Below are 23,764 nucleotides of genomic sequence, written 5' to 3' on the forward strand. Positions count from 1 at the left end.
TACATGGAAGGCTTTGAAGATGTCTTTGGTTCACACACCTAATGCTTTATGAGGCAAACAAATAAGTAATGCAAGCTTTGTAGTCAGTGTGCTATGTAATGACCCAGTCATAATTTTTGAGTTGACGGTCAGCCCATATTAAATCAGATCACCTGTTTGAAACAGTTGTATTTCTTAAGCTGCATTTGACAGTTCATAATCTTATCTGTGAGAATTCCTTTCTTCCTTCATCCTGCCTCAAAAACAATATCCATGCAATTGAACTTTTGGTAGAAGTCAAGGTCACAGCTTTGGAATAAAGTTATATAAGGGAATTGCCTGTCTTTGTGTTGAAAAGGTGAGTAAATCAGAAGTACTGATATGGTGATCTAAATCTACAGTGTGTTCTTTTGCATTTTATAGAAACAAAATGATAAGAAGTTTTCTTGACTTTTAAAAACTGTTCTTAGTGAGTCTTTCTTGAGAAAGTATCTTAACCTATATGGATTTAACTCTGCACTTAAAAAAAAACTAAAAAAAATCAGGAATAGCAGTAAATTATAACATTCATCCATCTATCTATCTATCTATCTATCCATCTATCTATTTATAGATGTCAGATCACACAACTTTTCAGAAATGACAGGAGTTAGGAGCCTGAGGGCCTTCCTAAGGAAAGAGGTGTGCTTGGAGTTGTGAGGGACTGCTGGACACTCCCAGCCTCTCAGGCTACAATTCTCCTTCAGATTCTTTGTTATTTTTCTGTGTTTCATCCTTTTCACTGCTGGGTCATTTTGAACTGTGGGCAAAATTATTTTCAAACATGGCTCTTGTTCAATTCCCTCTTACCCCATTTTTTTTTTAATACACATCAATGAGATCTGCTGATGTTAGGTGAAGAGCCAGTAAAATAAAAATCAAAGTTGCTTCCAAGGATCCTCTTCTTCCTTATTCGTTGATTCAGACTTTCCAGCTTAATCAATATCTCCTTTATTCCTTGTTCCAGTCATCTTTATAGGCCTGAGTGAAGGCAGTGGTTTTCATAGCTTCTAGTATGTTGTTGCTAAATTGTTCATTAAGTGAAGAACTGACATATTACACACACCATCCCCAAAATTCCTCATTAGTGTGGCCCTGATCTACTGAACAGTAGTGTTACCTTCAGGGGTTTTTTCTTTGGGGGGCTGTGGAGAAATATAATAAATTGCCTTTTTTTTTTTTCTGAAATGAATTATACATTATTCTGAGTAAGTGAAAACCATGGATGAAATATTGGCATTTAATAATGTAATGCCAGAACCTCCTGGCATAAAGTTTCATAGCTAGACCAATATTTAAGCTGTTGAGCAACATTATTGCTCTACTAAACCTCCTCACTTCGCCCGTCTCTCTGCAAGACCTACTATTGCCTCAGGCTGTAAATGGAAGATGAGGTTTTATTATAAGTCTCCTGGATTAGGTACACAGGAACCACACTGGCTGACACTGGCTTTGATATATATGAGCAAAAGTTTATATAGTCATTTTTGCTGTTTCTGTTCTAAAAGTTAATTAACTGATAAGATATAACCCTGGAGCGTGGGCCTTCAAACAGGACGAGACAAAGTTTTAAAGAGAAATTGAGACAAAGGTCTGATGCGACGAATGATCTCGGAAAGGCAAAATGCCAGTGCAGTAGCTCAGGGAACCTCCCAGTTCTGTAGAGCTGTACAGTCTGAATTTATTTGGCCCTGCCATGTCAAACTTGCTCATAGACACAAATTGCTATGGGTTCTTGCTATGCTGTATTTACACTTTGATTATAGCAACAGCAAGACTTAGTCTCCCAAGTACAGCACATTTGTATGAAAAGTTCCCTTTCCTTTGGGCTTCTGATGAATTAAAAAGCTGCTATTTACTGTTTCTTTGAAATACACACTTAAAATTCCAAATATCAGTTCTCGCCTCTGAAAAGGGAATGTGATGTGAATCTTGATGAATCTTCAAAGTATTGAGTTGGTTCTGCATTGAATTTTATTTCCAAATAACTTATTCTAAAATGGAAGAATTACCACTTTGGGAAATTTTGGAAGTCCCTCTGGTTATGTCTCTTGGTTTTAAGGGACATGGTAGTGCTGGGCATAATTGGACATAGACTTTGTTTCCTCTTCAGGGAAGAAAGGGTCAGATGTTCCTCTGGGCTTCGTGTCACTGAGGCAGCCTCAGGTCCGAGTTACTGATGTGCTCCTTAATGATGCCCTCCATGGCTGGGTCCTGCCTCTCCAGAGGTGAACATGGCTCCAGGTGCTCTGTGTGGACACTGAGGACTTCCCAGGGGTGTGGGGGATGTTTCTGCCTTTACAGGAGGAAGCTGCTGGTAAATGAGCCCGGAGAGGCATGTGAACTGAATGGTGGGTCCACTCTGCTGCATTGGCAGAGTATGAACAGCCACCTCCATTTCTATGAAATTTTATTCCAAGTTAATTTCCAGAGATGACCTTCCCCTGCTTTAAGTGCTCCTCAATTTAAACCTTTCATGTTGTAATGACAGTTGGCAGAAACCTTCTGTATCCAGAAAGATTCACACACGGAGCAATTTTATGGGAGAAACAGCTCTGAGCTCCAGCAAAGATGAACAAAACTTCACAGGTGAAAAGAGGGTATAAGATGAGAATCAAACTGATAATTTTATTATAGCCAAGATTAAAATGGTTTTTTACTGGAAAGACTGTAATAAAAGGAAATGTAATGTAGTGTCCTAGCCAGCTCTACCCTGGGGTTGGCTAGAATGAAGCACATGAAGATTAGCTAAAAATACTAACAATATTCCAGTAGGGTGGAAAGCATTTCTAGGTCTGATGCAATTTAGTTTCTGTTGTATTAATTTGTTTTTATTGCATTGGATTGCTTTTTTCAGTTAAATAAATCATAAATTATGTGATCTGAACCAATGGTAAAGAAACCACAAAAAAGAATTTTTTGTGTCCAAATATTGTATCTGTTATAGATGAATGATCCTATTGTGATCAGTCAGTGTTTGGATTGTGTAATTGCTTTAGAAACAAATGTTTGCAAACAAATGCTTCATTCATAGAAGAATCATTAAAAAGAAAGGATCTGTTTTCCTATTGAAATAAATGTGGGTTTCCCCATTGTTTCAGCAGGAATGCAATCTGCTTTATAAACCCCCCTCAATTATAACAATTTAGTGCAAACTTAAGATAAGTAGCAGCAGCTAAATAAGAAATGTTTCTTTTTTTTCTGCCTGTAAGAAAGGAAAAGAAGATCACTGTATGGAAAACATAACATCCTGTAACATATCTACCTTTGCATCTTCTCTCATCTTCTGCTTTGTTTTTAAGAGACTAGAAAGAGAAAGCAAATAGTCCCTTGAGATCTGCTAGCTTCAAAAGGAGAGTAAAAAGGAACATACTAACAGTGAGAATGGTCTGAACAGCAAATCCAAGGAAAGATGGGTGTAATTATTTTTATTATTCTGATGAGGCAAATCTATTGGATCTGCTTCACTCTCACACACAAAAAAAGTTCATTTAGCATGACCCAGGGGAAATACCACTTCTTATACTTACGGGAATCAGTGTCTTTTCTATGCTTGGGTTAGAAATATACCCTTCACTGTCTTGGACTGATAGTCTCTTTTGGCAAATTTGGATGTCTTTTTTTGGGTTTGTTTGTCTTTTTTTTTTTTTTTTTTTCCCTCCAAAGAAAGGATGCCCTGAGGTGGGGTTTCTGTAAAACACTTTTTCCCTGCACAGTAGGAATATTTAGGAAGAAGTATAAAAAGCCTTTCTGGGTGTATAATTTATACATTATGTGTACATGTATGGAACTCCCACACATCAGAGTGTGACTTCGCTCTTACTGGGATTCCAATCTGCCTACCTAGTTTTCCCACTGGGTAAATCTCCTGAAAGGCCTCAAACATTTAATTTTTCAGGGTTGTGGGTGGGAAATTTTTCGCAATCTCTTTCTGCCTCTCTCACCTTTAATCTAAGTACAGTGTCTTTATTGTACTTTGACAGTGCTGACCCTTCAACCTAAAGTCCAGCATCTTTATTTTCTCTCATGAGGTGGACAATATTATATGATGGCTGAAAGATACTTAATTTAGATAACATGAATTATTTGAGCATGTATTTCTGTTAGCTTCAGTCAAAGTAATTTTAGTTGTTTTATCAGTTTTAGGCTGGAGATGAGTAGCCAGACTTCAGACCTCAAAGCATTTAGTATTCTTATCTGTTCTTTAGAAAAGTGATAGTTGGAGTGAAAAGTTTTATGCAGGACCATATCTGCAAAATCCATTGGTACTTAAGAAAACTTTGAGAGCAGTTTCTGCGAGAGGAATATAGATGAGGATGAGTTGAAAAGTTGTTGAAGGGCCAATGTATGTCTGCAGTGCTGGTCCCTGAGAAGGGGTCAAGGACAGTGAGTTTTGAATACCAAAATGAGAAGAGCCAGAGCTGGGGATTGGGGAGCTGAGGTGAAAGGGTAAATTCAGATCTGTAGGTGTTGCCTTGGACCACAATGTTTTAAATATACTCTTGGGGCAGTTGTGAATATCTTGGTATGTTAGTGTTATGTTCTGGATTTAGTACCTGTGCTTTACTGTAAAGGGAGAGATGGAGTAAGCTGGCAGAGTGTCTGCCTTCCAGGGCAAGATTCCACATGTATTCTCCTAACCCCACATAAACCAATGTTTTGAATGCCTAATTACCTGAAAGTTGATACAAGTGGATAATTTTGAATTTTATCAAAACCAATGCCAAAAAAATTCAGACTGAAGTGGACAAGTTTACAGAGCTGTCTTCTGAGACTTCCCAAGGCTGGGGTTTGCCATGGGAGTCAGCTGCAGTGTTGAACTCTCTGCTGCCGTTGTGAGAGATGACCTTGGGGTGCTACCAAAAACTGGACCTGGCTGGAATAAAACAGGTTACATGAGATTCTAAGTTCATCCAGCTGCCACTAAAAACCATGTCCAGGGAATGTATAACTGAGGAAGAGCTTTCAAAAGAAAGTCAGTGCTTGCTAATTCAGCGATTTACCAACTTGAGTTACTAGAAGTACTGTAAATGTTGTTTGTGTTTTCCATTTCCTCTCTCTTGTGTTATGTGGCATGCTTCATTCTCTGTATTTACTGTCATCTCAATGTGTGTATTTATAGCAGGATATCTTAGTTTTATTTTCAAGTGTGCAATAAATAATTTATCTTAAATATAACTTGATGATAGGAGCTACAAAGAAATTGAACTCAAGTAATTTTAGTAATTGTGGGCCACAGAAAGAGGAAAAATATAAGCATATTCTTGTATTTTATGTTCTCTGAAAGGAGCATAATTTCTATCATTAATCATCTTATGCACTTCCATTGATTTTCTTTTTAATAGAAAATGAAAGTAAAGCCATTCAAAACCTATAATAATGTTAGGAAAAAAAGGGAAAAATTGTGAAAGATTCTATAGACTGATTGCAGAATGTAAAAGCACTCAGATTGCAGTTATTCTCTGGCCAGAGTAAATTTGAAACATTAAAAACTCATATTGTTTTGTCTTTCTGGCCAGGCAGAGTGTGAACCCCTTAGAATAAGAAAACCTTTGTATGAAAACAGTGCTCAACATTAATGTATCAATCCTGTATTCTGCATTCACTGTGTGGGTGTGAGGAGGAATGGCCTTTATAGCAATGTATTTTTCTCCTGCTTCTCCTCAAACAGTGGTTCAGTTCACAGATGAGGAAGATTAAAACATCAAGTCACACAGCTTGGCAAAACTGACACGTGCAGCTCAGCTCTTGCAGCAGTTCTAGTCCTGTATTCCAAACCAAATGATCGGTCACCTCATCCATAAGTATCAAAGAAAAGTTGCACTTTAAGGAGTTATTTCAGATGGAACAGAGAGAAGCGAGTCCAGCTGAAGGCATTAAGTGGCAGAGGCTGCACTGGAGGTGGTCCCCAGAGACCTGTAGCTGGGACTGCTTCTGAGGCTCCTGTGCCTACATTCAACTTTTTTCTCCCCATGTCCCTGTCTTATTGTGAAAAGGCTGTGGGGAAAAACTAACCTAAAGAGCAGCTAAAACATGGACCTTTAACTTGAGAAGGACCTTCACAGTTGTGCATGCTTTTTTCCCTTCACTTCTATCCCAAACTTCTGCCCTTTCCCCGTTACAATTTCTTGTCCGTGCTAATGCTCTGCACTTAACTTTTCTGCCCATTTCTCTCACCCCTTTTCATGCAAATCGTTTCAGTTGCTTTCCTTTATCTATTCAGCTGGTATTTACCATCTTTATTGCATCCCAACCTCATCTTGGGCTCCCCTTGTTTGTTTATAGAGCAGGTTGGTGGGGATCTGTGTTTATTCAGTGCTCTGTTTGCTTGGTGGCATTTGTTAGCCCTTTAGCACTACTGTCAATATCATTAATAATTACAAAATGCGAAACTGGTGACCTCGGAGGCAGTTTTCCTCGTGCATAACCAGTTGTTCCAGCTCTTTCTCAGCTATTTTTACTAGATTTGTGTCTATGATGTCCTTCCTGGAATAATTTGTTCTTTTCTTCAGATTTACTTTCAACGTTTATCTTACGGTTTGCTCCTGTAAGTCCAGACATCGGACACATTTCCGTGCAGGGAGTGCTGCTGCATCCAAGGGCTGGAGTTGGGTGTATATTTATGTCCTTATAGACTCAGGGCCTCAGACTTAAACCTGAGTTTCAGCAGAGCCTTATGTTACGTCTTCTATTATGTCTGCTTCTGGTCTCCTATAATTAGTGTTGTGTTAACACACCAAGAAAAACCTAAATGTTCCACCTGGGATTTTGAAGCAACTCATTATAACTGTAAAGGAGCGTCAATATAGAAAATAAATGAGGTCACTCTGAGTTATGATACTATTCTCATAGTCAGCAAGTCTGGACTCTTAAATTATTTCCTTTTTTTTGAACGTATTACCCCTTAACTTCTTTTCCACTTATAGTTAGTAATATGTGTAAGAAATTATATGTTATTATGTTGGGATACCTAGAATAATTATGCAACACAAAGTGAGATTTATTCTGAACAATGAGAAGGAAAAAAAGCTATATTAAAATAATTTCTTTAACTTTACGTGCTGGCTTTGATTTGTCACATGTACTTGGAATTTGAAGCCAGGGAAGATTGTTACCTTGTTGTGCCTACAGCTCTTGAATGTTAGAGCTCTTGTCTAACCTCATGGCTCATCCTGTTTTTCCTGTACTAATTACAGCCATTTGATTTGCACTACTGCATAGCTTTAGTTTCTTTGGCCTTCCCAGAATTATCAGTCATTGTTTTCTGATGTTCTAATGACATTTAATTCCAGACTTTTGAAAACACTAATTTAGTTTTCACAAATTGAAAGTGCCACAGTACAACATAATTTTACTGCTTTGCATTTGATACTCTCACTCTTTAGCATTTTTACCCTTTGGAATCTGTTGAAATGCATTTTTAAAGGAGAATTGATTATAACTTTGGTGAATGAATATGATTGCAGCGGCTGTCTGTAATTGGATTTTTACTTAAGAGGAACTATATTTATGTTATCTTTCCTTGTTGGATGCAACGCTGTGCCTATAATGTTTCATTTTCAATACACTTCTTTTTGCCAGGACCATCTCTAGTGCTCTTCTAAGTCAGGCCTGTGCACCTGAGGGCACCTGAGTTATCCCAGTTTGATGCTGACATTCCTCTTTGGTGATGATGGAAGGAAGGATGCCTTCAGCGCCTCTGCAGTTTGACAGCCTACAAACATTTGATTTCACCATCTAAAAGTTTATAGAACAAGTGTCTGCTATTTACTTTCAATTTGAGAGAAATGTAGTTAAAGAATATAGCTTCCATATGCTTCTGTGTGCCATATGCCGAGGTGCTGGGATACAGACTTGCTCTTGTGGGTGGAAGTATAAAGCCAGAAGACAGAGACTGTCACACTGAATATCCTGTTGCCAGTCCTTGTTCAGTCTCCCAACAGGACCCTGTAGCAGCAGAAAGGGAAACTTCCTCCCCAAGCTGTACATTTAACACTTGACTGATGCCTTGAAGCAAAGCAGTTGCATCTGCAGTGTTTTCATTGCTCATATTAATTGCTGAGTTAGGTTGGCACCTTCACAGATGTATCCACATGGTCTGTTAAACAATTCCAGCCCTTCCCTGCAAAAAACTTATTTTCTTTTAGCCTCTTAAACCTGCCTGCCTTTCAATTTAATTCCTGATCTTGTGTTTATCATTACAAGAGAAGGTGTACTTTTTTAAAATTATTTTTATGCCAGCAGTTCTTTTTATATCAACAGAACTGCATCAAAATGTCATCTCACAGTTTGGCCCCAAGTGTTTAATTCCAGTTTGGTGGTGTTGATTGGTGGTAATAAAAAAGAATAGGAGGAGTTGAAAAGGAAATCCTACATTTCCCCACTTTGTGGGAATCAATATTATAATTTGAAAGCCTTTATCTGGCAGTGTCCTGTTATTAGCTGTTTTATTCATATGTTTGTGTCCATTTTAAATGCTGCAGAGATGGTAGAAATCACACATTATGTCTAGGAGGGATTTATTACTCTGATTTTTTTTTTTCTCAGTGCACAGGGCTGCAAATGGACTGCATTTACTCTCCAGTGGTATCCCCCTTAAAAAAACAAAACAGATGTTGACATAGCAGAAATGGCTTTGCGGTATGAGTTTATTTAAAACCATTGTGACAGAACTGAGGATTAAGGGGAAATATTTTTTATGCAACATAAACCACATATGAGCCAAACCAATCAGTAGTTCGAAACCACTGAGGATAAATAATTTTCCTTTCCTGGAGGTTCACTGAAAACAAATTTCTCTCATTCTCTTTCCAGAAGTGCCTGTATATGAAAATATTTTTCTCTTAGAAGTTAAAGCTAACTAAATTGGGAAGTAAGTTTGCAGCAGGCAGAAACGAGGGGAATAGTTCCCAACTGAACCACTGGAATGGCCCCATCATCTCTGCTGCTTCCTGACTGCCCCTTCTCAATCCATTAAAATGCCCTAAATGGGCTTTTGTTTTATTATTTAATTTATTTTAGCAGTTCATGCTTCTCACCTCAAGCGTGGTTGTAAGCATGTAGCAGAAATGCTGCTATTGCTTATGAGTGACATGCTGCAAAGATCAGGCCCATTAAGCTCATGCCTTTGAAGATAATTCAGTTTAGACTGAAGAAGTCATGCACTGGCGTAGTTTCGAAGACATTTGCAGGCTCTTGGGTGCAAATGAATTGCCTCCTAATATGACTGAAATGCCCTGTGCTGCTTCTGAGGAGGTGTGGGGTATGTAAGGGTACCAGATGCTTGTGGCTGGCATTTAATGGTGTTCTGTGAAATGAGGAGTGCCTGCTCTCCCCACAAAGTGACATGGATGCAGGTCAGGTCACCACAGAGGTGCCCACCAGCTCGGTAATAACACTGATGGCCTTGGGAAGTGCAGAAGTTCAGGAGTGTGGGAAGCAAGTGAAGTGTTTGCTCTCCAGAGCCAGTATTTTAGGCATCAAGAAAAGTTTTTTGGATTCCTTGCTCTCTGGCTGCTGCCTTCTTGCTGGCACAGAGGCTTTGTTGCTCTGTTGGGAATGACTGGATGGAGTTACATGATCTGCACTTAAAAAAGTTCCTTAAGTAGAGAAGAAAAGCAATTCTGTATTTTCAACCACCTGCCCATCCCTAATCACATCACAGGAGATCCTCCTTTAGGTCTTATGTCTCTTACTAGACTATCCATTATATTTTCTTTTCAACTCTTTCTTGTCTCCATGCTTATACATCTATAATGCACTATATTATTTGCTGTTTTAATTCAACTTTGCTCTACCCATGTGTCTATTGTCACCAATTTCTTTAAGCTCTGTGATCTCTGGCAAAGATTTGCCCTGATCCTATATGTCCTGTATATCCATCTATTTTAGCATCCAGATAGGCTCAGCGAACTCAGTGAATTATTTGTATGCTGAAAACCATGAAAAATAATTTTTTTATTTGTTATACAACCACAAGTCTGGCTGCATGGGGTTGGCAGTGCAGGGTGGTGTTCATGTCCCTGCCAACAGCTGCAGAGATGCTGAGAAGATGGTTTGCATATCCTTGCCCAGACTTCACGTGGACACGTCTGTGTTGCCAAATCTATGGTGTCCTTGCTGAAGGTAATGAGGCTACACAGACCTTGGGCATCAGAGTCTATTACTTGTTTAACCTTCCTGAAGAGGGCAATTACACCACGTCCCCATACAGAGCCCTGACCTCTGTCCTTGCCCTCCCGTAATTGAGAAGGGGAACAGCTCCAAGTCTGACTGCCGGAGCTGGGAGCTAGGGAGGGTCACGGGATTGAAAGTGAAAGGCAAGGATCAGCAGTTTAGAGGTAGTTATTAATATGCTGATTTGCTGTCACTTGAGTTTAAAGAGACTTTTAACAATTGCTTGCCTTTTGCATGCTCTTCAAAATGCTGATTTTTTTCCCACAGAAATCTAATTACATTTTAATAGGATGGTTTTTTATTTCCAGATGGTTGCCAACCCACCCCTTGCTCCCATACAGTACTGTAGTTAAAACCCCAAAATCATGTGTATTCATTGCAGAGTTACACCCCAGTAAGTCCTTTAACTGCAAGAAAACAGAGTTCTTTTTCCCTTTCTCTTCATGCACTCATAGTCACATTAAGTGCTGGCAACAAGGAAAACTATATGCAGCCTCAGAAACCTGAATTATTTAGCAATCGTCATAAAGTAATATCACAGGTTGTTAAAGTTAAATATTAAAATCTGGATTAAATAATTTCATCTTCAGTGCCTTTCTGATACAGTGTGTGGACTTGCCTGAAATCAGAGAGCCCGACATGACTAAAGTATTGTGGCTGAATTCAGTTCCTTGCTCTATCCCTGAGTTCATTACTTTAATCAAGTCATGACCTTCCTTTGCTTTGTTTAACCTACACTGTAGGGTATAAATAGCCTATAATCTTGGAGATTTTGTGGGAACTAATTATTATTAATGAAATTAAACACTCCATGATGTGCAGGCTATTTTTATTTATTATAATTACTTATTATAAATTCACTGAAACTTTAGCAACTTTTGTCCTAGGCTTCCTTTGACTCAAATTTATGCATAAAATACTTTTTTTCCTCCATCATGGCTATACAGTGCCAATATCCACACTGAAAAATTAATCATTACAGTCACAAAAAGGACAATGGACAGAGAATGGGAGAGTGGAAGAGGTAGCACAATATTTAGGGAGCTCATTTTGGAAAGGCCAGACCTTGTATTTACACCTTGCTGCAAGAAGCATTTAGCTGTAGCTTCTGCTCCTCAGTCATTCCTTTAAGCTGAAATATGGAAAAGATGACAGTTTTAGAGAAGGAAGCTTTCTTTTATAGTTTTTAAATATTTTTTCTTACTTTGAAGCGGTTTCAGTTCCATGAGTAGCATGTCCATCAGAGCTTGTGAATCCTGGCCTCAACCAAATATGTTTTCTGGCACATAACCACAGTATTACATGTTTTGTTGCTTGGTTGTACAATGTGTCATTGGTTAAAGTGTTGCCACAACCCTTAAAATGACCGCCTCCTTGAAAATACTGAATGTGTATCACCATTCTAATAACACACTGCTCAAATAAGAAAGTGTCTTTATGGTTTTGTGGAGCTCCTAGCACATCTTTGAGTGACCCGTGAATAATGACTAAAAACAAATCAGCTTTATTGTGTTAATCCAGGAGAGCGAATCTCACACAGAACACAGGGACTGACTGCACAGGGGATGATACAATATATACAAGAACATAAAGATATCTGTGCCTTTCCTTTCAGCTGTCACGTGCCTGTCGGAGCAGGATGGCCCTGCCGATGTCGGTGACTGTGTGCGGTGGGCAGGAGCGATGCCGACCCCTGTCCAGGAGTGCCTCATTCCCTGCAAAGATGACTGCACATTTACCCCCTGGTCCAAATTTACAGCCTGCTCATCTGACTGTGAAACAACTAGAAGCAGGAGACGGTCACTCACAGGTGATATATTTTATAATGTTTATCTGATGGTGATACTTGTGATTAATGCTCTCAGGTGTTGTTGGACTGATGGTGGGGTTGTGGGAAAACCCAGGGTAGTTATCACCCTTAATTGATTTTTGATAGTGGTCATTGCCTGCCTTATGCACATGCATTTTGGTATGAGAATAATGCAGGAAAACTCACTGGTGGAAAGCTGGTTTTAGACATAAACCAAATGAAACAGTGACCACTCTTTGTGCAATTGTGACCTATTAGACTGGGAAACATGCAGCAAACACCTGCATGTTTTTATACAGGAGTACAAATCAGTGTGATTTTCTGTTTAAGACTGTTGAAATCTGAAGGAGGTTTAAAACTGGCTGTTTTGTGCTCAGCAGTATTCCATAGTTCAACAGGGCAAATTAATACCATGAGTAAAGAAAAAACAGTACCATTTAGAACAGTTTTGTTCAAAATTTTCTATGTATTCATTATACTCACCAGTTCAAACCATTTCATGGAGCAGTCTCCCATACTTGCTGTCATGGTTTGTTATTATGTTATTTGAATGCTGACCAAACTGAAAAGCTTTAAAACTCCTTAACATTAATAGCTTGGAACTGCTTGTTTTGCTGAGAGTTGTCTTCCCCCACGTATATTGTTAAATCAAATGAAAACGAATTATAATGTTCTTAGGAGGTTTACAAGAAATTTGGCTGTTATTGTTACCCTCAACACACACCTTTTCATGTTTCTCTGTTGTGTTTGAGAGCTATGGTGTAGCTGGCTTGAGTTTGCTCCATTAATAGAGGTGAAACTTCACAGATTTCTACTCTGGAGTGGAACGTTAACGTTGCTGTAAGAATATCTACTGGGATAAAGCCTTGGGAACCGAGTGGCAGCAAAATATGGTGGCCACCACTGCTCCTTTTTCTATACTCCCCTTGTCCTTGCCTGCATGGATGTCTTGTTATTTGGTGTGTTACTGCTGGAGTGTTCCAAGTTTTTAGTACCTAACAATTACAGCATACATATATAATGGCTTCAAGCTGCCATTCTTCAGTGTGGCTCATTAAAGGATAAAGATTTCTCTTTTACATAAAAACCAGTATTATATAGTGCTCTGTTGTTTCTGGCAAAGAGTGTATTCTAAAATGTTCTCTATGTCAATGCCTGTATGTTTGTAGTAGGAGAAGTCTTTGATCCCTGGCAGAATAATAGGTGCGTGATGTAATAGAAAATATTTAGGAATTAAGTGGATACTTACTTCCAGGTAGTTTTAAATCTGAATTTGATTTATGAACATCTGTGTAAGTTACAAAACAGTATGATGCTGTCTATTCCCTTCCTTACTCTGTTCTGTTTCAGACATAGATTTGTTCAAGTAAGTGGACCAAAAATGGTTTCTAGTACTCAGGTTTTCTGACTCGTCTCCCCACCTTCACTGTACTTGTGCCCAAACACCACCAGTCTGTCCCCATACGACCTTGCTGGGTTCCATTTCTCCTGCTGGGATGGAGCTTGTGGTCTCAGCCTGTGCCCAGCAAAGGTGTCCTGAAAAGGGAGTGGTGAACATGCGCTGGGTGTCCAGGGTGCGGACAGCACAACACCCCAGAAAACAGCAAGGGAGGACAAAATCCGGCGTCAGGGTTGGTTTGACCACGTTTCAGAAGGGAAAGTCGATGAGATTAGTGCTGACTTGTATTTGCATAAAACCTTTGTGAAAATTGGAGGTAGCCAAAAGTCTTGAAAAGGTGTGATCCATACGAAATCTGTCCAAAGATTTAAGGAAAGTGCTATTTTAGGAAGTGTTTTGTGATGTTAGAAGAGTCCTTTTTTCATTTGCATTTCACCTCTCTAAGCATGCATGAATTGTACCTCTTGTTCATCACTGTGTGTGTCTATGCTCAAGTGAATGCTTTGGCTTCATTATGAGAGTTCATTAACAGTGTCATTTAGTGGGAATCTGCTAATTGTTCGCTAAGTATTTGCTTGCCCTCCACTCAGTTTTTAATAGTATTACTCATTTTACCTTGTAAGTCATCATCGACTCTACATATGAAATTAGTTATTACTTAAGAAGTGAAAGACTTATTACAGAACATATCGAAATTCAAAGTCATTATGATGAAAACACGTTTTTTAGGTGAGTCTTCAGATAATTAATACAGTTAATTCACTGTATTGTGGGTACAAAGCATTTTCTGTATTTTTAATGTTTCCTGTAATTTTTACGTACAGTATGCACTACCTGATAATACTTAATGTATATAATGTTCGTTAGTGTTCAGAAATGTGATTTAAAAAAAGAAAATACGATCTAATTGAAGAGTTTCTGTCCTCAAAAATTTTGGAGATGGTATTTTTAAGAGTAATTTTTAAAGCAGCCTGTGAAGATGATAAAAATATCACCACCAATCATTCTAAAACTATTTCTTTGTGAGGAGTATGAGATCAGTGTCACTTTTGCCCTCAAGTTAGGGCTTTCATAGCAACTTCTTTAGAGGGAAGATTTCAGCAAAGCAGGTGGTAGGGCAAGTTGGAAGAGTCATATAAGTGTGAGATTATTAACATCCTTACCTAAGTCTGATGTGCTTCGTGCCATGATGACAAAACAATGGCAAATCCCGAATTCCCATGTTTACTTATATAATGGAGAACATACAACTGCACATATAGACTGAGTCTGTGGCCCCTGTCAGCTTGTCAAACATAAAATGCTGGAGATGCCACTAGAGAGCTCCCAATCTATTTAAAGCCTTTTAAAAGACTTTCTTTGAAGTCTGAGGAGTTGTACCTGAATTTGCTCATAAATACCTACATAAAAATGTACACATATATTTATGTAAAAAACCATAAAGATACTGGCACTGTTTGGTTTCTTTGTGTTTAGTATCCCTCTGTGCTGGCAAATTTTACATTCTGCAGAACTCTGGCAGTACAGTTTTGAAAGAGCTGGGGCTTGAAGGACAGTGATATGAAGGGTCTGCAGCCGTGGCCTTTACTTTGGAGGTACATATTTGTATGCAAATGGATACTGATGTGGTGAAATTACTCTTGGTTCCAGACTATAAAGAGGGTTGTTGGGCTATATAACTTTTTTTTGTTTGTTTTTACTATCTTATTTGTGTGCAGTATCAAAGAGAAAACATTTCTTTTGGGATCAAAGCTTTAAAAACCTTCTGCAGAAGTGTTTTTAGCTCGTCCAAGATCCCTGAGGAACATTTTAAGGGTGGGATACAGATGCAGTTTGTTACTGAAGATAAACTCTCCCTTCTGTGCAGATGCCAAATGCAGAGACATTCCTGAGCTCAGCCAGCATCGAGATTGCTCCACGGCACGTTGGCTGACCTGTGCCAAGGAAAGCATTGATTTTATCTTTGGAGGCTGTATACAGACATTTGTTCCCTGAAACAGTTGTAGGGATCCAGGGAGCATGGACTCTCTTCTTTGCATTATTTCCTTCTATGCTGGGGACCCCTTCTTATGCCTTGAAGTCCTGCAGGAGCAGGGCATGGGGAGTGCAGTTGCAGAGAGCTGTACCAAAGGTTTATTCGGATGGTGCTGCTTCCTGAAACTGTTGAAGGAGCCTTCTTTTAAAACCTGTTGAAGGAATAGACCAAAGGAAAACATAAAAGCAAATGTAACCATTGAAATGCTTTCCAGCCCTAATAATTTACTGAGGATTATCTTCTTCTGTTTTCATCAAAGCACAGTTTGTGTGCACAGCACATCTTTAACTAATTTGTAAAGAAACCTCAAAGAGGAAGTTGTGGCTAATGTAGAGTCCTCTGGAAGTTGTCCTGGCAACCATTGATTGTGAGCAAATAGAGACAAAACAATCAATTTATTTTCATCAGATAATTAGAGAAAAACGATATTATATGAAATTGCAAAGCAGTTTCTGGGCACACCATTCCTAGAGTTAGACTTTGTATTTTGCTCCATCATCTACCCATCAAAACGCTATTTCCAAGTTCTCTGGTTGCCCCTGGTGATAAATACGTTGTCCTTGCTCACCAGAGCACTGGCAGCAGCTAATAGATGCTTCAGGAACATTCCTGGATATTAACATTCAGATTGTCTTGTTTCTAATGTGTTGAATTCATGCAAGTATAAATAATATGACGTGTTGTTATCAAGAGTAGCAGCTGTTAAGCTAACAAACAGATTTCTGTGGTTGGAACAGGGCGAAGCAGAAAGCGAGACAAATGCCAGAACACAGAAGTTTATCCTCAAGTTGAAACAGAACCGTGCCCTTGCGAGGTGTTTACCTCCCAGCCCCATGGAAATTGGTCTGACTGCATCATCAGAGGAGGCCCATCCGAGCTGCAGCTGGGAATGCCGTCCCATGGAGTGTCCAAGGAGTGTGGTGAGGGCGTGCGGCTGCGAGCTCTCGCCTGCTACGATGGGAGCGGGACACTCGTGGAACCATCTCGCTGCAGCAGTTCGGGTAAGGAGATTTAAAACAGCTCCCACACGTGTAAATAGCGCCGGTGCTGAGCACTCCATGGCTCGTAGGTGGAGCTTGTCGTAGCTGTGGCTTGCTGGAGTAGCTCTCACAAGTTTGCTGCGGGTGTTGAACACAGTTCTTCGAATGTCTTCTTATTGCTCTTTAACACTGAGGTTTTCTTCAGTAGGAGGGACCGCTGACATTTCTACAATGGAAATGAAGTACAGGAGGGCTAAAGTTGGCTACGCTGTCAGAATAGCAGAGGCATTTCTTTTATTTGTCTGAAAATCCCATAGAAGTATAAGCATAGGAGAAGGTATATTTCAATCAGCACTTTGTTTGAAGACAGTTCCTACTCCAGCTTTTACTTGTTTAGAAATTTTTCTTCCTTTTCACTAAATTTGGAGGCTTGTATGGTTGTTTTCAGTGAAGGAATTAGGAATGTTCCTGAGATAATTATATTAAATTACAAAATTGCTGTGATGTCACCTGCTGTCCCTCATGCCAAGTGCACGTGTCAGGCAGTGGTCTCCTCTTTGCAATTATGTTCCAATCTTAACCTGAAATTGATACACAATATGTATTTTCATGTCACTACTTGCTGGGGTTCTGTCCACCTGTATTTCATGTATGATCATGTTGCATATATCAAACAGAAAGCGGGCAGAATTAAAAGCAGAGCAAGCAGGAAATGTCATTCCATTCAGATATTTTCTTCCAGTTTCTGTGATTTGCAGTTCATTGCAGTCATAGAATGGTTTGGTTGGAAGTGACCTTAAAGGTCATCTAATTCCAACCCCTTTGCCATGGGCAGAGATACCTTCCACTAGCCCAGGTTGCTCCAAGCCCCATCCAACCTGGCCTTGAACACTTCCAAGGATGGGGCATCCACAGCTTCTCTAGGCAACCTGTGCCAGGGCCTCACCACTCTCACAGGGAAGAATTTCTTCCTAATATCTAATCTAAACCTGCCCTGTGTCATTTTGAAGCCATTCCCCCTTGTCCTGTCACAGACACAAGCCTTTTTCTTAGGAGCAGATTCTATACCTGTGCTGTCTCCAAACCACTGCTGCTCTCTGACTTAGTCAGAAGGCTTGAGACACCACGCAGTGGGATGTAGTAGGTTGGAAGGCTGCTTATGATAGGAGAGGGAGAAATGATGTCTCAGGACAAGATTAACTAATACAGCCTGAACCATAAATGTTCAGAGAGCAGAGAAGCAGTGGGGCTGCTCTGTGGAGGGTCTTCAGGATGAGGATCAGCAGCCTGAGCTGCGTGTAATAAAAGAAAAAAACCTCCACCCTAATGAAGTGATTCAGTCCTGGAGTGAATTCCTCTCGCAGCTGTTGATGGCAGTTCCAGCTGGCTGCACGGGTTCATAAAGCAGCTTTCCATGGTTTGTGTTTCAACAATGTGCTTTTGTGCCAATTGATTATGCCTCTGTGGCCCATGAAGGAGCAGTGCTATACCTTTCCCCCACATTACTTTTTCTTCTGCAAAAAGGGAGCTGCTGGGTTTTGAAAGGTGGGTTTGCCTGTGGCGTGACTTGCTCTTTTGAGAAACTCTGGGTTTTTATCACTACTAAAAAGGGGAGGTTGCCTATGTGTGGGGCTTTTCTGAATAACCTTGAAACCTGTTTTCTGTCAGTGATATTTATGTGGCATTTTTAATGGTCTGGCTTTTCTTAGGGAGGTAGTAGGGAGTGGTAGCTCCAGAGGATTATTGTTGGCTTTCTTGCCTTCAGCTTTTTATGTGAGCAGAAATGATTGCAACACCACCCTGGCACAGGGCCCATGTCACAGGACAAAGGGGTGGTCAGTGCTGTACAGCAGAGTCCTCTCGTATACCCTCCCTCCTGCACTCCATTTACACAGTGCTATGAAGACCCTTAAGTTTGGAAGCGGGATGTAAAGGAGGGGTGAGATGTTTCTACCTCCTGGATACCCTGCTAAGGGTGAACTATTATCTCCAACCAACCCCTGTTTAATACCTAGGATACATAAGCTGCCCAGTGTTGAACACCTTCTGTTCCCTGCAGCAGCATTCCCTTGGTCTCTAGAGGATGTGGACATTTCAGTGACTTTAGTGCATAGTGCCTAAAAATGGGCAGAAAGCTCCATAGGCTCCACTTCCATCACTTGGGACCTGCCTTCCAACCAGAGCAGTTATGTCAAGATAAGTCTGATATTTGTGGTCTGTAGAGCTGGGAACTTTCAAAATGCACTTCTGAACACATTATTGAATTAGTGATAGAAACAAATCATTATCCAATTAATAATTAGCAAAATGTTTTTCAACCATAATAGAGAAGAGCAATTTACAGAAGCATCCAGAATTACTAAACCCTGAGAAATTATTCACGACAGTGTTTTTTTTAAGCAGCTCGGTTTGTCTTGTTCACAATTAGTATCAAGTGACCTTTTAAAATTTGCTAGCTGACCATGATTATGGCTAATTAAACCATTTCTTTATATAATGAATGCCAGTCATGGTGATATCTGGGCATTGTTCTTGCTTTATGAGATGGAGGGGTAAGCGTGTTCCTCTTTTGTGTCCTTCAGGTCTTCTGACTTCTCTTTGTTTCCTGTTCTTTTCCTTTTGCAGGACAGTGCTTTTCCTTCCTTTCTCTTGAACCAGGACAAAAGGGAAAGTTTTAAGGCTTAGACCTCAGTTCTTCTACAAAAGGTAGAAAGACAGATGTAAGGATGCAAATTGTGCCTCAAGAGTAGATTTAAGTTTATCCTAGACTTGATAATGTCCTGAGTACCTGGTATAGGACAAAAAAGTGGTATAGAACAGTATTGATCTGTTTGTAGCCTTTCTAGAGAGCAAATTCTGAGCTTTTGCCTTCTCGCTGCAGTGATTTTCACTTTCCCTGACTGAAACCTGCTTGTTGAACTTACAGTTCAGTAGGGTTTGGTTCACTCGTGTCAATGTGACCTATTATGTGAGTGTATCAAAGTTGTCAAGTAAATGTACTGTGAGTTTGAGTCTAATGTAGAGATGAATCACTGCTCAGGGGGGTTCGGGGTCTGAGGCCCTGATCTTACACTGACTTTTGTGTCTGATTCTGCAACTTGAGGAGGAAAAAAGAATCCCTAACCAAAACCTCAGTTAAAATCCTTTCATTTGTGTTTGCCAACAGTCAAGACTCCAACTGTCCTAAGCCTATTATCTGCAAATATATTAACCCTTTAAATATACCTTCTCAGCAGGAAATGGATTTTCTCTACATTGGTGTAGTTACCACATGCAGAGCATCCCCTCTGTCCTGACCCTGCACAGCTGAGCCAGGCTTGTGTCATTGCTTTGGGTCAACTCTAGTGGGCACACGGGTCATGCCTCGACTAATTTACCTTTCCTTACTGCTATTAAATCTTCTATTAGCTCATGATAATTTGATATGACAAGTTTAAAAATACAAATTACAGATTTTCTGAATTTTATTCCTTTCTGTAGCAAACCTTTTCTCCAGTATCTAGAAGAAAGTACACTTTTTTTCCATGACTAGCTTTTGTGATTAGACTGCTGCTTTATTTTAGTGGTGTCATCATTTTCCTTGATCACCCATTCAATAACCTCAAGAAATGAGAGACCTGCAATTTCCAGTTGAGCTAGTTATTTTCTCCTGGATTTGGTTCACACTTCTTTTCCTACCTTTATTTTGGAAATGCACTTATGAAATAGTGGATAGAGGTAACTATCTTTAACTACATTACAAAAATGGAATTGATAGTTTGCCTCAATTTCCCTTCCTATCAGAAGACTAGATTATATTGTGTTCAGCTCACTGCTAGTCCAAAGGGTCTCAATTTTCTAACTGGTGTCTGGAGCATCCCCTTTGTACATGAAATTGTCCTTTTAATTGCAGTTCATCCTCTTCTCAATCTGTCATCTGAGTTGCTTGTACTATTTTCAAATTTCTGTCTCCTTTGTTTTGAAAGATTTCACGTCGTCCCTTTGCCTCTCTCTCTTGTATTCTGTGCCAACAGGGTTTTTTTAATCTTGGAGGAACATAGGGTGCCTCATCTGTTCCAAATCAAAGGCTGGAGATTTCTGTGCTCTTGCATGGAGGTTCTGCTTTTGATCCGACAGGCAATTTATGGAAAGCAGGAATTTATGAAGAGTGGTTATACTATTCAAATTCTACTCTGCTCGCAACAAGAGGAACCTGGAAGAAAGACACAACAGACAAATAGATCCTGACTTTAAATCACAGAGTGGGTAGCTTCAACCTGCAGTCACCTTAAAAAGCGTTAATTATCTGTGAATTTATGAAGGGCGCGGCAGGGATGCTCATACACCTCCTTATTCTCAACAGTGCCGTTTTCTTGTATGTGTTCTAGTTGCTGGTGGACAAATTGAAGGTGACTGGGGTGGCTCAGAGAGTTCCTTGGCACCTGCAGATGCAGGGGTGTCGCTTGGTTCCTCCCAGGCAGGTTGATGTAACACTGCAACTGAGGTTACTGCTGGCAAGGACACTCCTTGAAAATGCCAGTTTTAATCCCACATGGGTGGGATTAGCAAACGGGTGCGCCAGGAGGAGTTAAAAACTTTGGTGATGAGAAAACTCCCGGGTTTTGTGTTTGCTGGAGGGATGTTCCCTGCTCCAAGGCACATCAGGGCAGTGTGTGCCAGCAGTGACAGAGCTGCTTCTGTCCTGATCAGCCATGTCCCCATTGCTGAGGGATTTAGGGCAGTGTGCAAAGGTCATAGATTGGGAATATCAGCTTCTGCTGCTGAAAACCAGGCAGTATCAAGTGTCATGAAGTTTGATTTACTGAAATGTCATCTCAGAGTAATGCTGCATTTCTACCTGGGGTGTTCCTTTGGGGTTTGTGCTCCTGTATGTGGAAATTCTGGCCACTAGCCTGATAGATGCTGCATGACCTACCTGTGACCTGACACAGGGACCTGCTCTGAAACCCTGCAGGATGTCAGTCCCAGCATTTTCATTTTTGGAGAAAATTAGCTGTTTTCAGGTAGTTTTTAATGCCTAGATTCTAATAATTGTTCTGCAAGGTTATATTGGTGTAGCTCCAAAAGCTGTAAGCAGAGCTTAATAAGTTAAGGAAATGTAGGCCAAACCTATCCCGGCCTGATAGCAAACCTACTACTACTACAAAGTAGTAATTTTGGGGGGAAAAAAGGTTGAAAATGCAGCATTGAATGGTTATTTTTGAAAGTGTGTAATTTCTGGTAATAGCTGTGCTACACATTTTTCCATGTCTAGTAAATTGTGTTTCAAAAAATGAAATTGTTGCAGAAATCCCTGATTTTGTTTCGAAAGTCCTCAGAAATAGAAGATTTTATGAACACAAGTTTTCCTCCTTCTGTTTTTGAAAATATTCCAAAGTATTTAATTTAATTCTTGGTCTGAATGAAATTTTATATTGAAATTTCATTTTTTAGTACAATCCATTCATTTCAGAATCCAGCTAGGCCTTGGCTTTCTGTAATCACTGCCCAGTGATAATGAAGACATCCTGTGTAATGAACACTTCATCACAAATCCAAAACACAGCCCCATACCAGCTACTGTGAAGAAAATTAACTCTACCCCAGCCCAAACCAGCACAGTCTCTCTCTGTGGCCTTTTTGTTGCATGACTGTATTTTATTAATGGCTCTATTACTACTAGGACAAACTTTTCAAAGACTGCTTCAGGAAAAAGTTTCAACTGAAAATTCACCTTGTTTTGTGCCCCTCCAATCCCCTGGCATGGGAATTAGGGTAGCTAAAAGGTGTTGCCAGCTGCAGACAGGACTGTCCTACCCTCGAGTCCCCATTTCAGGGCTCTTCAAAGCCATGGCCACCTTTGACTGGTTTCCTGCTCTCTCACAGCTAAATAGTTTCTTAATTTAGCCCTGAAATCCTGGCTGGGTTCTCCTCTGGACTCTCTCTGACATTTCTACATGTCTCCTTGGGTATGTGGTGACACTTTTAATTACAGCTGTGGCTGCCAGGGGAGCTGTAAGCACAGACACAGAGCCCAGGAAGGACCTGCCCTCCATTTCTTGTTTGACTACAGGATTTTTACATATTGCTCTCATAACAGTGCTCAAAGAACATTGATTTATTCTGTATCTTTTCCTTTCTTTCCTCCCCCCCACCCCAGATCTGTTCACCATAAGAAGACTTGGCTGTGTTTCTTCCTTTAGGGATGTTAAAAGACTTATCAAATGAAATTGGATCACAGGACAAGTGCTCAGACATTGAGTTCTCTGTGTTTTCCTGGCAACAGTATCAAAGATAAACAGCCATCAAAAAAGTTATTTCTGAATGGGTCAAACTGGCTACCAAAGAAGCTTATTTAAAGCAAGGTAGGACTTCCCCTGAGGCATTAGTACGTAGAAATGCACATTCTTCTAGGTCTTTATCTTCTTACAGAAAGGAAACATGCATCTTACAGGGAAACATTTAGAGAATTGGCTGTTTGAGCAGCATCCTCTGTAAGTGCTGCATTTAGTCATAGTGATGTCTCTTGTTATTCCTCAGCTTTAAATACAAATCTTTATTGCTTATCTTTTTGCCCAAATTTCTTTTATGCTTTTTGCTGCATTCCATAAAATGACCCTTTTGAAGAGGCAGCGGTACCAGACTGTGTGAAGGAATGGTTTTTTACTGACCTCAAACAGACTTTCTCTTGTTTGACACTCGCCCTTAGCCTCCTCTTGCTGGACCACCTCTGCCCACCCTTGCTCATGTTCATTCCATTTACTTTCTATTATTAGGCTCAGTCAGTTTTTGACAGATTGATTAAAGCTCTTCTATGGGATTTGGGAATGTTTCTAGTGTAGAAATTGTTACTCAGTGTAGAAATAGTCTATGGGAGGTTTAGGAGAGCTGTGAGAGCAAGTTAATGCAGTGGGTGATCTCCTGCCCTCACTCCTGCAGTGGGCTATGGAAAGAGAATCTCTTTGAAATGTGGCCCATGTCTTCTGCCTTAATAACACATTTGTCACAAATACAGCCTGTTATGAAGCAAGGCTCTAATAAAATGTTACCATACAAAGATAGAATTAACATTTTTCTCTTCCTATGTGTCATTCCATTTAATATGTTATATTGGAAGTATGAAGAAATAACCTTTTAGCCTAGTCCTGTTCATGAATTATGTACTCTGGTCTTAAGACCTCTACACTTCTACCACTTGTGGAGAGCTTCGTGGTCCTTTTGAGACGTGTAGCTGTACTGGGAAGTGACATGTACTGGTGGTAATTCACAGGATTCCTCTCATGTCTTACATGGGTTTTTTGCAATGTTTTTTAACCTGTTTGAGCGACTTTCAGTCAAATAAATGGATGACAAATCATTTTTGAGAG

At 39.9% G+C, this 23,764-nt stretch overlaps 1 protein-coding gene across 4 annotated transcripts in view; it reads left to right on the top strand.

Moving 5' to 3' along the window:
• Positions 1-23,764, top strand: part of THSD7B (thrombospondin type 1 domain containing 7B) — a 316,304-nt gene that overhangs the window by 197,563 nt on the left and 94,977 nt on the right. For all 4 annotated transcript variants that reach the window (XM_017830217.1, XM_017830220.1, XM_017830218.1 and 1 more), the window contains 2 exons: positions 11,810-12,004; positions 16,176-16,439. In XM_017830217.1, coding sequence (XP_017685706.1) covers positions 11,810-12,004; positions 16,176-16,439 — 459 coding nt within the window. The remainder of the gene's footprint in view (positions 1-11,809; positions 12,005-16,175; positions 16,440-23,764) is intronic.

The sequence above is a fragment of the Lepidothrix coronata genome, unplaced genomic scaffold (assembly GCF_001604755.1).
Source record: "Lepidothrix coronata isolate B3197 unplaced genomic scaffold, Lepidothrix_coronata-1.0 Scaffold175, whole genome shotgun sequence".
Classification (NCBI taxonomy): Eukaryota; Metazoa; Chordata; class Aves; order Passeriformes; family Pipridae; genus Lepidothrix; species Lepidothrix coronata.